Below are 12,805 nucleotides of genomic sequence, written 5' to 3' on the forward strand. Positions count from 1 at the left end.
AACAGGGCTAAAACAAGACGTTACACATTAATGTTGAAGCAGCTAAAAATGAAAAAAAATATATTCTACATTTTTCAATAATTTGCTGAAAATGGGCACAATATGGAACCTTAAGGCAAAAGTTCTCTGCTGCCAGAAAGTCCCAAGGATGTTCTTTTCTCTTTGCTCAGTCTTGGTGTCTGTTACAAATGAGCTACTAAACCTAGTCTTTACAGTTCACAAACAAGGCATATAAATCATTGGTGACGGGAACATATGAGGTTAGCATTAACATTTCAGGTGAATGCAGTGCTGTAATTGACCACGTTCGACATAAAAGTGCCATCTGAAGTAATTTACAGAGTGCGACTCCCTAAATAAATTTGTTTCTGAATAGCAACAGAAAAACAGCCACTACGACTGATTCTCTATCTCACCAAACATCTCCGGAAAGTCTCAAGAGATGCTTTATTTACCCCTCCGTGTACTGTTTCACCAACACATAAATCTAAACTATGAATCCCCACTCTGCCTGCACAGCTAGTTACACCTGCTCAGAAGAAAATGAGTAATTTTGTAGACAGCCTCTTTGGCATTTGTACATGGAAGGCTGGAAATTATGAATAAAAACAACAATCTCTGGCTCTCCCACTTTCCTCTCTTCCACCCTGTGCTGGATCTAAATAAGAGTCTCTTTTCAGAAACGGCGAGCCAACACACACTTAAGGCAAGAAGAAGAACCCGTCTCTGGCTCAGGTGGGCTCATTTTCCAGCCAATATTTCCCCCAGATGCTACCAACTCCACCTTGTAATTGGCCCACTTATGTCAAGTGGTCATCCAAACTGAGAAGAAAACTGTTCACGCAAAGACCCTCGAGATACAGGCTACGCTCAAGTGCAAAGGTGCAAATTACAAGTTACAAAGTGAATGAGGTTTGTTAACCTCATAGCCTCTTACTTTCCCACCTCACTTCTTTTTCCTCCTCATTCTGAATGTCTTTCTTTCTAATCCCTTGTTCTTTCTTTGTCAGTAAAATTAATCCTGCTGTCAGTGCTGCGGTGGTCCGTGAACTTGGGAGCGTTTAGCCCCAGTTACCCCAACCTCCCCCCTCCCCAGCCTTCTTCTACTTTCCTAAAGTCATCCGCTACCTTTCCTCGAGAAAACCTGCTCAGAGCATTCCCCCTCTCTGAAAATATTTTTCCACTGCCCCGTCCAAACCATGAGGGCCTTTCTTTGGACACACACGCACACGCACACGCACACACACACACACACACACACACACACACACACACACACACACACACACACACAGACACAGACACAGACACAGACACAGACACACATACACAGACACAGACACACACACACACACACACACACACACACACACACACACACACACACACACAGACACACATACACACACAGACACAGACACAGACACACACACACAGACACACACACAGACACACACACAGACACACACACACACACACACACACAGACACACACACAGACACACACACACACAGACACACAGACACACACACACACAGACACAGACACAGACACAGACACACACACACACAGACACACAGACACACACACACACACACACACACACACACACACACCCACACACACACACACACACACACACACACACACACACACACACACGGAGCATGATCTGCCGCTCATTCACTCTCGCTCAGTGTGTTTCCCACCACCTGGGTTGAAAAGCAAACTCTCACCCAACAAAAAGGATTAGGAGGTGGAATCATGCCTTTAATACTTTCTTGATTGAACAAGCGGAAGCTGGTGATCTTCGATGATCACATTTTTTGTGCGAAATCACTCCGTAAGCTGCTCGGACATGACGAACTGCACAAGGCAATCCCCAGCGTGGTGTTCTGAAGGGTGAAACTGGGCATGATAAAGTTAAGAGATGTACTGGAAAGCCGAGAAATGCAACTGTTTGTTGAAATGTTAGCATCAAGATAAGAAACAGAGATGAAGGAGGCTGGCGATAAAACAGGAGGATAAAAGAAGGCGGAAACAACCAAACAAATACAGAGCAAAGCTGGCGAACACATAAAATAAAGAGATTATGAAGATATTGGTGCATCCGCTAAGTAATGTGTTTTGATATTTTGCATCTCACCTCGAAATCATTTCTAATTCAAGCCCGTCTGCACGCCAGAATAAAATATAAGATACCTGAGAACACCACAAAGCTCCACAAAGAATTACAACAATATCAAAGCAAATGTCAGCATGCTTGAGGTGATTCTCTACCTCAAACCAAGCTCAATGCTGGAAATAAAAGATGCTACAACTGATTCCTGTATTGCAGACAAAAAGGAGAAGAATTATTATTAAGACAAGGAGGAGATAGTGGCGGAGAAGAAGCAGCCTCTCTGCTGACCTGATGTATCTGCAATGTGGGGTCATGCCTGGTCAGCAGCAGGGATTTACAAGAAGAAGACAACCCCCTCTCCCCCTGCTCCCCCCAAAAACCTCACCCACCTCCCCTTCTCCCTTCCCAGGCCCCTCTGGGAGCTGGCCAACCGTTTTGTGTCCCAGTGTAAATATATTTTTTCTCTATCAAAGACACATTTTCCAACCACCGTCAGAAGGGGAGGAGGGTGCTTCGGAGGGGGGGGAGCTGCGAGAGAGAGAGAGAGAGAGAGAGTAGTGGGTGAAATTTTCCCCCCCTTTTCTTCTCTAAGGCTGCCTGCCGGTTCTCGCAACATCTGGCACTGTTTATCACCTGGCCTGCTGGTTCAAGGCAGGAGGGGAGGAGCTGCGACAGGAACACGGTGCCAACCTGAAGTCCACTATCGCAGGTATATCAGACAGTCCGGATTTATTGGACGCTCTGTTGTTTTGGCCATCGTTCCTGTTGGTCATGATACCACTGTGTGATAACCAAGTAATTGCAGAAATCTGGCAACACGGAGACATCGCTAATAAGAAGTCTGGCAAAGCAAATAAAAGGAAACCAGTAGGTCCGGTGCATTAGCCAGGATTTTTTAAAGGTCAAAACTGAAGCAGAAAGACAGTCTTTGATGGATGTTTACGACAGAAAGCTTGGGTAGTAATGTTTGTTTTCTCTTCCGAATAGGTTTGGCTGACTTTTAAAATTTGCAAAGACTGTCTTGCCGCTCATGTTTCTTGCCCAGAGGAACATTTTTTTTTTTAGCAATGTGCCTGTACAAACCATCAAAATTTCTCTTTACATTTGGCTAAAACCCACCATGTGTGTCTTTGAGGTCACAGAAACACACTGAATGCAATTCCTTCATCGTTTTAAATCCTACATTGTTTACGTTCACGCTTGCTGGCTTGCAGTCTTCTTCTTCTTCACTGTCTTTGCTGATGCACGCCAACAGACCATCAAAAGAATAGCATGAAGCTGGAGGCATTAGAGGGATGTTGCTAGCATCCTCATGGGTATGTAGTATACAACTGAAATAGGGGGAAAAACATTGCTCAAAGGCGCAAATAGTTGCTCAATATAATCACCACAAATATGAATAATGGCAACAAGTATGAAAAGATCCAATTTGAAGTCTGAAACAGTGTATTTCCCACAACAAATTTCTAATTAAAACATCTTTTGTTGATTTGAAGAACGCAATTATCATAGAAATTACCCAACTGATTCGACAGTGAGCTGATAGGGAGCCTTTTTTTCCTGGAGCCTGACAACAGAGAGTGACAGGCGGAGAGAGAATAAGCGTAAAAGACAGAGCTGGTCAGACAATGAGGCCCATTGATACGGCGGAGACAGGACTGGGTGCCTCCAGCATGCTGAGAACGGCTGACGGTGCACAGAGGCACCATGATTAGTCTGCATTACAAATGGCTAAAACAGAGCTGTGGTACTGCGGAGGCCACGGCATCAGTAGAGACCCTGTAACCCCGCTACAAACCACTTTTCTTCTCTTTGTACCTTGTTAATTAAACACAACGTCCAAATTTCGGGGAACACCGTTCAGAGACGGAGGTGTAACAGCAATAAAGACTTAAAACTGACTTGTCTGTGTCTTCTTATCTACGCTCCTGTCTTATGGGAAAGCCAGTTGATTCCTTAAGAGCATGTAGCAAACACTACTTGGACCATGAAAGCATAACATAAGAAGACTTCAACAGGGCAAGCCTCAAAATCCAATAAGTAACTATTTCTTTTTTTTTTTTTTTGCCTTTTTTACTTTCACTCTTTTCCACTGAGACTCAAAGGAATTCCATTGAGTTTAAGAGATAAGTTCTGTTGTAACACAATCATTTTCTACACTCAGAGCGGTGGATGCCTCATTCATGTCTCTGGGAGCTTTACTGTAAAAACTAGCTCTTGACGCCACCTATGGGGCTTCATGTGAAACTGCATCTAAAGCCACCACAACATGCTGCTTTGTGTCTTGACATGAACAAGATTTATTCAGAAGAAAGGTGGATTTGTTAGTTTTCTGATTTGCTCTATCCTCCCGAGAAAAAAGGTTATCAAAACTCCTCTTTGTCATTAATTTGCAATATATATTCAAAAACAGTTATGAATAGTCACGCTGACTGTGTGTCTTCAATCGCTTAACTCTGATCCCTAGCCCTGACGTAAAGCAAAACCTACACCTAGTTACATCCTTCCTTTATTTTTTCAGCATCCTCCAAGAGCAAATATCCCCTTGTTCAGGATGTATTTCATGTGCTGCATCCTAGGGACTGAACAATGAATACTGCAGGGACATGTGGTGTACCTGTCTGTACGTAGAGATGATGATCTCCCTCAGATGGTAGTGCATGGGGGTCATGGTCTCGCTGACGGAGTCCAGGGCCATGTCCACTTCCCTCTTCATTCTGTGACCATCAGGGAGGAGACGCACCAGCTGCATCACAACCTGTCCGGCAAAAACAACAAAACCTTATTATACAGAAAGTTGCTCAAATGTTTCAAAACTTGTGACAAGACTGCAAAATTTGACAAGCCTCACCAACTCTGGTACGTCTGCTGCTCACCTAAGATGGCTTTATGCTACTTCACTGACAGGAGAAGCTGCCAATAGTGTGCAAAGCAGTAATCAAAGCAAAGGGTGGCTATTTTGAAGAACCTAAAATATAAAACATGTTTTGACTTATTTCACACTTTTTTGTCTACTACATAATTCCAGATGTGTTCATTCATAGTTTTGATGCCTTGAGTGAGAATCTACAATGTAAATAGTCATAAGAATAAAGAAAAACCATTAAACGAGAAGGTGTGTCCAAACTTTTGACTGGTAGTGTAGATACCCCACCTAGGTCATGATTAATTCAAAAATATGTTTTGCAAGATTGTGTTTTTTTTTTTTCAAATTTCATGAAAACATGTCCATGAAGATGTACTGTCTCTGAATTTGTCCATTTCAATTTCTTTGAAAAGATCAATTTGGCAGCTTTCAGTGTATTCACACAATCCTCACAATATTGTAATAATGGATTTTTGCCCATCCCAATATTGTAGATGTTAAAATATTGAGTTTGCTGAGCACTCCAGGGTTTCCCAACAAAGTTAGCTTAAAAGTTGACATTTGCACTTGATTCCTTTTCACTCTATTCAGCAGTTTATCTTACTGTTGAAATAAGTTTTCAGGGTCGAGAATCTTTGAAAATGTCTTAGTCTATTTAATCCTGCCTATTCAATAATACATGTAGCTTGGTTTGCAATGATATCCATGAAACTAAAACTGCATGAAATTGGTGATTTTGTGACTGTTTTATCCTGTAAAGCCCTGGAAGTCTTTTTTAGAAATGCAATACGTGGGTAATCTCACCCTGGCTTTCAGCAAAAGCAGCATCTGGCAACAAAACACATGCTGTTGCCCCAGTGGAATGCAAAAAACTCAAACAAATGCTAAGATAGCTGAATAAAACAGCAAGAAAACTAATATCTCTCTGTGCAATATTTAGGTTTGCCGTTTAGGGCAACCTACTGTCAGTCCTGACCCAGTTCAGACACTGGGTGTGTATGTGTGTCAGCATGTTCATTTACAGTGTTGACCCAGAGGAAATAGGCAATGTTTCCATCAGCGTGTGTCTGTGACGTAAAACTACAGCAGCGTGAGGCAGTCAGCTGCAGGACACATTACTAAACCAGGCTGGATGGGATACGTCAGATACTAATGATAACACAAACAACAAGTAGAAGGAGAAGGCAGAGAGGAGAAAGCCAAACAGCAGATCACAGTACAGAACAGGCCTGCAGGCAGAACCCTGCTTTTTTATTCTGTGTGTCTGTCCTTGGGGAAAAACACAATCTGTGCCAGTTTAGAGACAATTCTTACACATCTTGCATTTTTCCCCCAGGAATTCCTACTATGAAGTACAAGTATGCAATCTACTGAATGTCACACTCCAAGATCCACAACACAAAAAAGATACCTGGTATCACTCTTTAAATAACTGACAGGGCAGTTTTTTGCTAGTGTTACATTTTTACTCAGTGTGGGATCATTTTTTTTACAGCAACAAGTCCTTCACCTCTGCAGAAACAGCACAACCCTGGCTAGAAGTAGAGGGAATTCAAACATGTCTTCTGTGAAGGATGACAGTTATAATACCACAAATCATACCAAAGAAAGAATTTCTTCAAGAAAAAACAAAACAGCAAATCTACACTTGGGTTTATCAGCTCCTCTTTGGCTGCTTTTTTCAAGTGCAAACAAGCTGTGCACACAACATTAACACATTAACATTAACACAACAGCTGCTTATTTACACACCCAGCAGTTACAAAGCAACATTAGCATTCATTCTCAGCCATGTTTGGGTTCATCAGTAGAATTTAGCCCAATATTTACTCTGTTTTAGTGTCGTTTTTGGTCTCTACCAACTTCCGAGTAAAATCTCTGCTACATGTGGCTATACATTCACCAGCTCGTCGCTAACTATGTCTGTCTGTTGTTTGTTGCTAAGCATTAATGGTAAAGTTACTGCGGACTCCTAAAATGATTCAAGTGGAAACATGCCATTAAGTCTCATAAATAATACTGATTTTAAAGCTTTGTTTACATAGTATCCTCTAAAACCGGTGTTACAAAGTGTTTTTACACACAGTAAACACCAAAGACAGACACAGAAAACATAAATAAATAGGTTCCTTCCAACTAATTTCTGCCTGTTTCTATGTTGTCAGTAGACATATTGATTACAGCGGCTTTAAAGACCTATAAGGGGACATTTTCTCAAGACGGTTCATACATGTGGTCAGGGGTTACTATTGGATTATGTGACAATATATCACACCAGGAGTTTCTATATCAGCAGCAGAGGATTATCTAACACCCCACCAGTCCCTCCATCAAGGAGCACTTCAGACCTCATAGCCATAGCAACACCTTTTTTGGCAGATACGACAATGGGGATGACAACATCACACATCCTTCAGAGGCTGAATTGGAGGCAGACATGGTTTCCGTAGCGACCCGCTCTGCGTATCCCAGAAACTGTGGTGGCCACGCTGCTGTGATTGGCATGCGGCATTGAGCGCCCGCAGAGTGTGGCCTCTTTCTGTGTGTTCGTGTTTACAGTGCCGAGGACACAGCCAGCAGGTTCCAACCACTGACTCATTGTCACAACTCTGAATCAAGAAAAGCACCCAGTGGCTCCGATTCACAGCCGCTATTCAGACCAGAGGAGAAAAGCTCTGGCTTCTGGCTGTGTTTGGCCAAAGCTTTCAATCACAGGTGCAGCGTGAGATGTCTAAAGGGCCGTGCAGCTCCCCGTTAATACACAACAACATGCATTGTTTGCTTGGACGAAGCGGTGATGTGATTTATTAAAGAGGCTGCATAAACCTGTATGCAACAGAATCAACAATGACTTTTACAATCTCTGCCCTACTGAAAACTACCAGAGCTATGATCACATATGGAAAAAACAAACACCTCTTTAGCCTTCCTTGATTCAGTAACACTTCAACAGTGGCTGCTAGTGCTCAGGAAAGTATTTTTCCAGGAGCATCATTTGAATTACAGTTCAGCAAACAAATGAAGGCCACCTGTTGAAATTCAAGCTTAATCAAGAGAGAACTGAAGTGTTTGAATGTTGTAGTATCACCTGCATTCTTTTGATTATCACAGCAACAGAAGAGCACTCAGCAAACAGTCAAACATTAAACATATCACCAAAATAAAAAATATAAAGCTGACAAGAGACAAAAATACAGAACCTCTCAGTACGGTGTCCATAAACTCCCACTACAGAGGGCTTCTCTTCACACACAGTTAATCAAAGGAGTTACACAGTCGATGACATAATACAGAAGTGTTGACAAGATCCATTTTCTGTCATGATTCTTTCCTGGTCATGACATAATTTCTTAGCTTGTTAGCATCCACTTCACCTTCACTTTCCACAGAATTTGCTCCAATTATCACCTCTCTTCATTTCACAAAATGTCTACAGAGAATTAGCCACCAATCGTTTATCAGCTGCTTCAACAGCTGCTAAACACTCTGATGAAAGGCGGACTTTTTATTCTAAAGAACAGGACAGAGACAGACATGGACTCTTTAGTTGTTAAAGACATTCATTAGCACTTTAAAATGTCTTTGCATCTGTTTACGACTACATTTTAAAGGTGCTGTAGCATCTGGTACAAGATTTATTGACTATTTTTTGCTTAAAAAAAACACTAAAATGATGATTATCAAAATAGTTGTTTATTCATTTTCAGTAAATGATCTTGCTAATTAAAAGACAACTATTTGTGGATCCAAACCTCTGTTAATACCATAAACCGCAAAGCCCACCGCCAGGTTTTACAGGAATGTTATCTTTAAAAAATGTCTAAATTGAAACCATTTATCAGAGCCAGAAACTGTGAAAACAGAAAACCATCAGGTTTCTGTCCAAAAATGGAACCAAATCCAAGCCTACATTTGACATATTTCATCGAAATCATTTTATTTGACTTATTTCATTTAAAAATTGCCAAAAATTAATTGCTTGCTCTAACCAGTTTCTGTAAAAAACACAAAATCCTGTTCTCCTCAATGAAGCCATTAATAAGACAACTGCAACCAACAGCCAAGCGATAAAAAGTCACAAAAAAGGGAGTTTGTCTAACTTGCAGGCTCTTCATACACACAATGGACAAGTATGGAAACATTAAATATGTAAGTTGTAAATATCTACAGCATGTAAAGCTATGAATTTGTTCTTAACATTGTTAACATTTGTCATACATGTTGACTCCATTTTTTTTGTAAAATAAACAATCGCAGAAATGTAACTTTAATTTTCTTTTTAATTATTTGTGGAAGTGCAACTTTGCAATATTGCACAGAAGAGATTTTTGTGTTTTGTGTTGACATTTTCTGCTTCTAGCGTGGCTGTGCTGTTGGCATTTAAGCAAGTCAGTAATTTATACTGCAGTGAAAAATGTCAGCGAGTAAAAGTATGAAAGGAGAAAAAAAATAACCTGAAACCATTTGGGGTTCAGAGAATTGCTGTTCATGAACTTGTCTTAAGTTCTCTGTATTCATTCAGTTATGGTCTATAGTTTGCATACTGATTTTACTTTAAAAAAATAACTAGAAAACAAAAATAAACAGCATATTGTTATCATGCATTTACAAGCATTGGTTTTTAAAGTGTACATACCTCAAATTCTCCTTTCGTGTACTTTGCATCAGGGACGCTCACAATCTCATCATCACCAAACTCTGGAAAACCCTGCAGATAGAAGTGACATTTTAGTTCAGATGGTAGCATATAATGTGGCCTCCTAATGAACATACAAGAAAACCCCAACATGTTTCTTACATTAAAGTGCCAGAGAGTCAGAACAGAGACCACCATGGCAGTCGTGGTCCTGCCTTTGCCGTTAGAGCAGTTAAAAACAAAGGCTGAGTGAGAATCCTCCGCCAAGGAGCTCTTCATGGCCTCCAACAGCTTATCAAAATCCTGGAACACACACAGAGTTCATGTACAAATGCACACAAACACTAACTGAATATATCGCAATGAAAAATATAACCAGAAATTACGTTCCGACTTTTAATTTATTCAGAATTTTATTTATATAATATGAAATAATAGAAATAAAATGAAAATAAACATGAAATCAATGCCAAAACTGATTTAATAATCAAACTGCAAATTTAATGAATGATAATAAAAAAAAAACAATGTAAGTTATTATGAAAAAGTGGAAAATAATGACAAGATTTGCTTATTATTGCCGGTAATAGCCGCAGTAACATTCTTTACCACTAGAGGGAGCAAAAGACTTGATCATTGTCAGCTCTCCTCACTATAAAGCAACAGTGAAAGGTACCAGCAGCTGTTCCTGCACCTCATGTCTGTAAACATGCATTTCTGCACTGCTTCACATCATTACCTCCTCTCTGGGTGCGCTGCAGTCTGGCAGCGGGACACGCTTGTAGACGAGGCCCTGGTAGGAGCTTTTGTGCTGGTTGAAGATCTCCTGAACCGTCATGCAGCTTTTAAACATCTTCATCTGTTTCTCCTGCTCCAGCATCACCTCCAGCCACTTCTGAGCTTGCACAATCTCCTCCTTCAGGGACGTCTCCAATTTCTACAGGCCAGAAGAGGACACCGAAGCACTTTCAGTTGTTTGAAGCTCGGCCAAATTCTCTCAGGCACTTTTGATCGTCGATCTGACTGCAGCAGCCCAGATAAAACATCAAAAAGCATCATTTTCTTCCTACCTCTAGCAGCTGCGGGTCAGACGAAGGGATCGAGATGTGCTGGTCCAGACATGAGGGTTCCCTCGGAGTGAAAATCTGTCCGTTTGCCTCTAACACCAGCTCCTCCTGCAGGTTGACCCACAACACGTGACTGTGCTTCCTCTTCTCATGCGTCAGATGGGCCAAAACTGCTCCGGTAGCCTGCACACAGCAAAGTGACCATTAGTGCACAGAACTGGAAGTCTAGCCTGGGCATCCTGAGGTGGGCGTGTGAATCTTCACAAAATAACCATGAGTCATTCCTCTGAGTCTGTCTGCACTCATGAATATTCCTGATTGCAGGGCTGCATATAGATGCTGATTACAAAATTGTCAGTTTAATGCGGAAGTGATATTTTCTCTAATGATGACACTCTATTAGAAATTCTTATATATTCTTAGAAAAGATTTTATGCTCTCCTCTTTAATTTCTTTCTGGTGATTTACATTACAACCTTCATTTCATGTGCATTCTGTCAGGATTTAAGTGGCAGCTCTCTCACGACTATGTTTTGGATGTGGGCGATTGAGTCAATAACACATAAATAAGAGAATCTGCATGAATTTAATGAAAGCATAAGGGAATCTGTTACACCTCTGATGTCGGCTGAGCCACTCCATAAACAGGCATCTTGGGCACTCGTCTGAAGTTGACCGCCTTCATCTCCTTCACTGTGCTGAGCACGTCAGGAGCCAAGTACTCATCAGCAACCTGCGCAGACACATGCAGTTAACATAACATGTAGTATGCAGTGTATTTTAAGATACATTTGATTACATATACAGGTGATGGGGCTCAAGATGTAGAATGGGTGGTGGGTGGTCGTGCTAGCACCCTGCAGAGCAGCCGGAGTGGGAGTGTGTGGGCAAATAAGAGGCTAATTGTAAAAAGCTTGAGATAAATGCACTGCATAAACACCATTTACATGACTATGTGTGAAGATAGCACATTTGAGATGTTATTTATGAATTATTGCAAGCTTTAACAGTATAAAAACAACATCAGCAGCATTTGCAGACAACACTAAACTTATTAAGGACTGTATTTGTATCCTGCATGACACTGAAAATACCCAGAGCAAAACTCTCACAACCACACATTTCAGCAGAGGAAACAAATAATAAAAAAACTATTGTGCGCCTGCTGATTTTCTCACCAAGACACGTGCTCCTCTGGTGACCAGCTCGGACGGAGCCGACAGCTCTGAGAGATCCATGCAGGCTAGCAACCTGTACAGCCAAGCGTGGCAGCACATCCACTGGCTGAAGTTGGACACGAAGGCAAGAGGATACTGCAAAACACAACAGAGTTACAATTCAGATTATTCTTCATAGCATTCATAAAGACATTTAAACTGGGAAAGGGCATTACCTGTTCATGAAGGTATGCGTTAAATACAATCAGGAAGAAGTAGCGCTCCAAGCTCTGCATGGTTCTGTTGAGAAAGTAGTCTTTGGTACTGTTTCCCTAGAAAAAAAAATGAAAGCTTCATTATCTGTTCACATTTGCAGCTTCTGGAAGATTCTTTTTTTTTTATATAATTCTGTAGTGAAGCACCACAACTAAATATGCTTTTAAGTTTTCACTGATTTCCTAACGGACAGGGCTTTTTAAAATCCACTAATGTTACCTAAGTCCTCCATCATCTCGAAGGCCCTCATTGATAAGAACATTTTATGGATCATCAACATTATCCTTTGATTGCAGTCCCACTCTAGCTTTATTTAGCTGAATATAAATTGAGCAGTAGAAGCTTCTGGAAATCACAAGCCGTCTATGGCACAAGGTGCTGCTTTTGAAAAGGAATTCCAAATTGCTGTTCTAAAGCAAAAAAAAGAAGAAAGAAAAGCATCATCACTAACCTGAATTTGATAATCTTCTCCGATCCCTTCCAGCTTACTCTTGTTCTCATATATTGCTTCTTTTATGTTGTGCATTTCTGAACACAGGGTTATAGCCTGGTCAACCTGTGTAGAAAAAAAGACAATCAACTTAGATGAGGCTTAAAATGTAAGACCAACTTGACTTTAAATTAAAAAATATGAGTTAAATATCCCCCCACATATTTTAAACCTCTGTACCTCAAAAACT

The 12,805-nt window shown here is 41.0% G+C and overlaps 1 protein-coding gene across 8 annotated transcripts in view; it reads right to left on the reverse strand.

The window, feature by feature from the left end:
• Window positions 1–12,805, reverse strand: part of pald1a (phosphatase domain containing paladin 1a) — a 60,277-nt gene that overhangs the window by 28,895 nt on the left and 18,577 nt on the right. For all 8 annotated transcript variants that reach the window (XM_055004632.1, XM_023269540.3, XM_023269529.3 and 5 more), the window contains exons 10-18: window positions 12,577–12,681; window positions 12,086–12,181; window positions 11,871–12,005; window positions 11,309–11,425; window positions 10,696–10,875; window positions 10,365–10,562; window positions 9,788–9,928; window positions 9,626–9,697; window positions 4,741–4,881 (exon numbers count right to left, since the gene is read on the reverse strand). In XM_055004632.1, coding sequence (XP_054860607.1) covers window positions 4,741–4,881; window positions 9,626–9,697; window positions 9,788–9,928; window positions 10,365–10,562; window positions 10,696–10,875; window positions 11,309–11,425; window positions 11,871–12,005; window positions 12,086–12,181; window positions 12,577–12,681 — 1,185 coding nt within the window. The remainder of the gene's footprint in view (window positions 1–4,740; window positions 4,882–9,625; window positions 9,698–9,787; window positions 9,929–10,364; window positions 10,563–10,695; window positions 10,876–11,308; window positions 11,426–11,870; window positions 12,006–12,085; window positions 12,182–12,576; window positions 12,682–12,805) is intronic.

This window comes from Amphiprion ocellaris, chromosome 18 (assembly GCF_022539595.1).
Source record: "Amphiprion ocellaris isolate individual 3 ecotype Okinawa chromosome 18, ASM2253959v1, whole genome shotgun sequence".
Classification (NCBI taxonomy): domain Eukaryota; kingdom Metazoa; phylum Chordata; class Actinopteri; family Pomacentridae; genus Amphiprion; species Amphiprion ocellaris.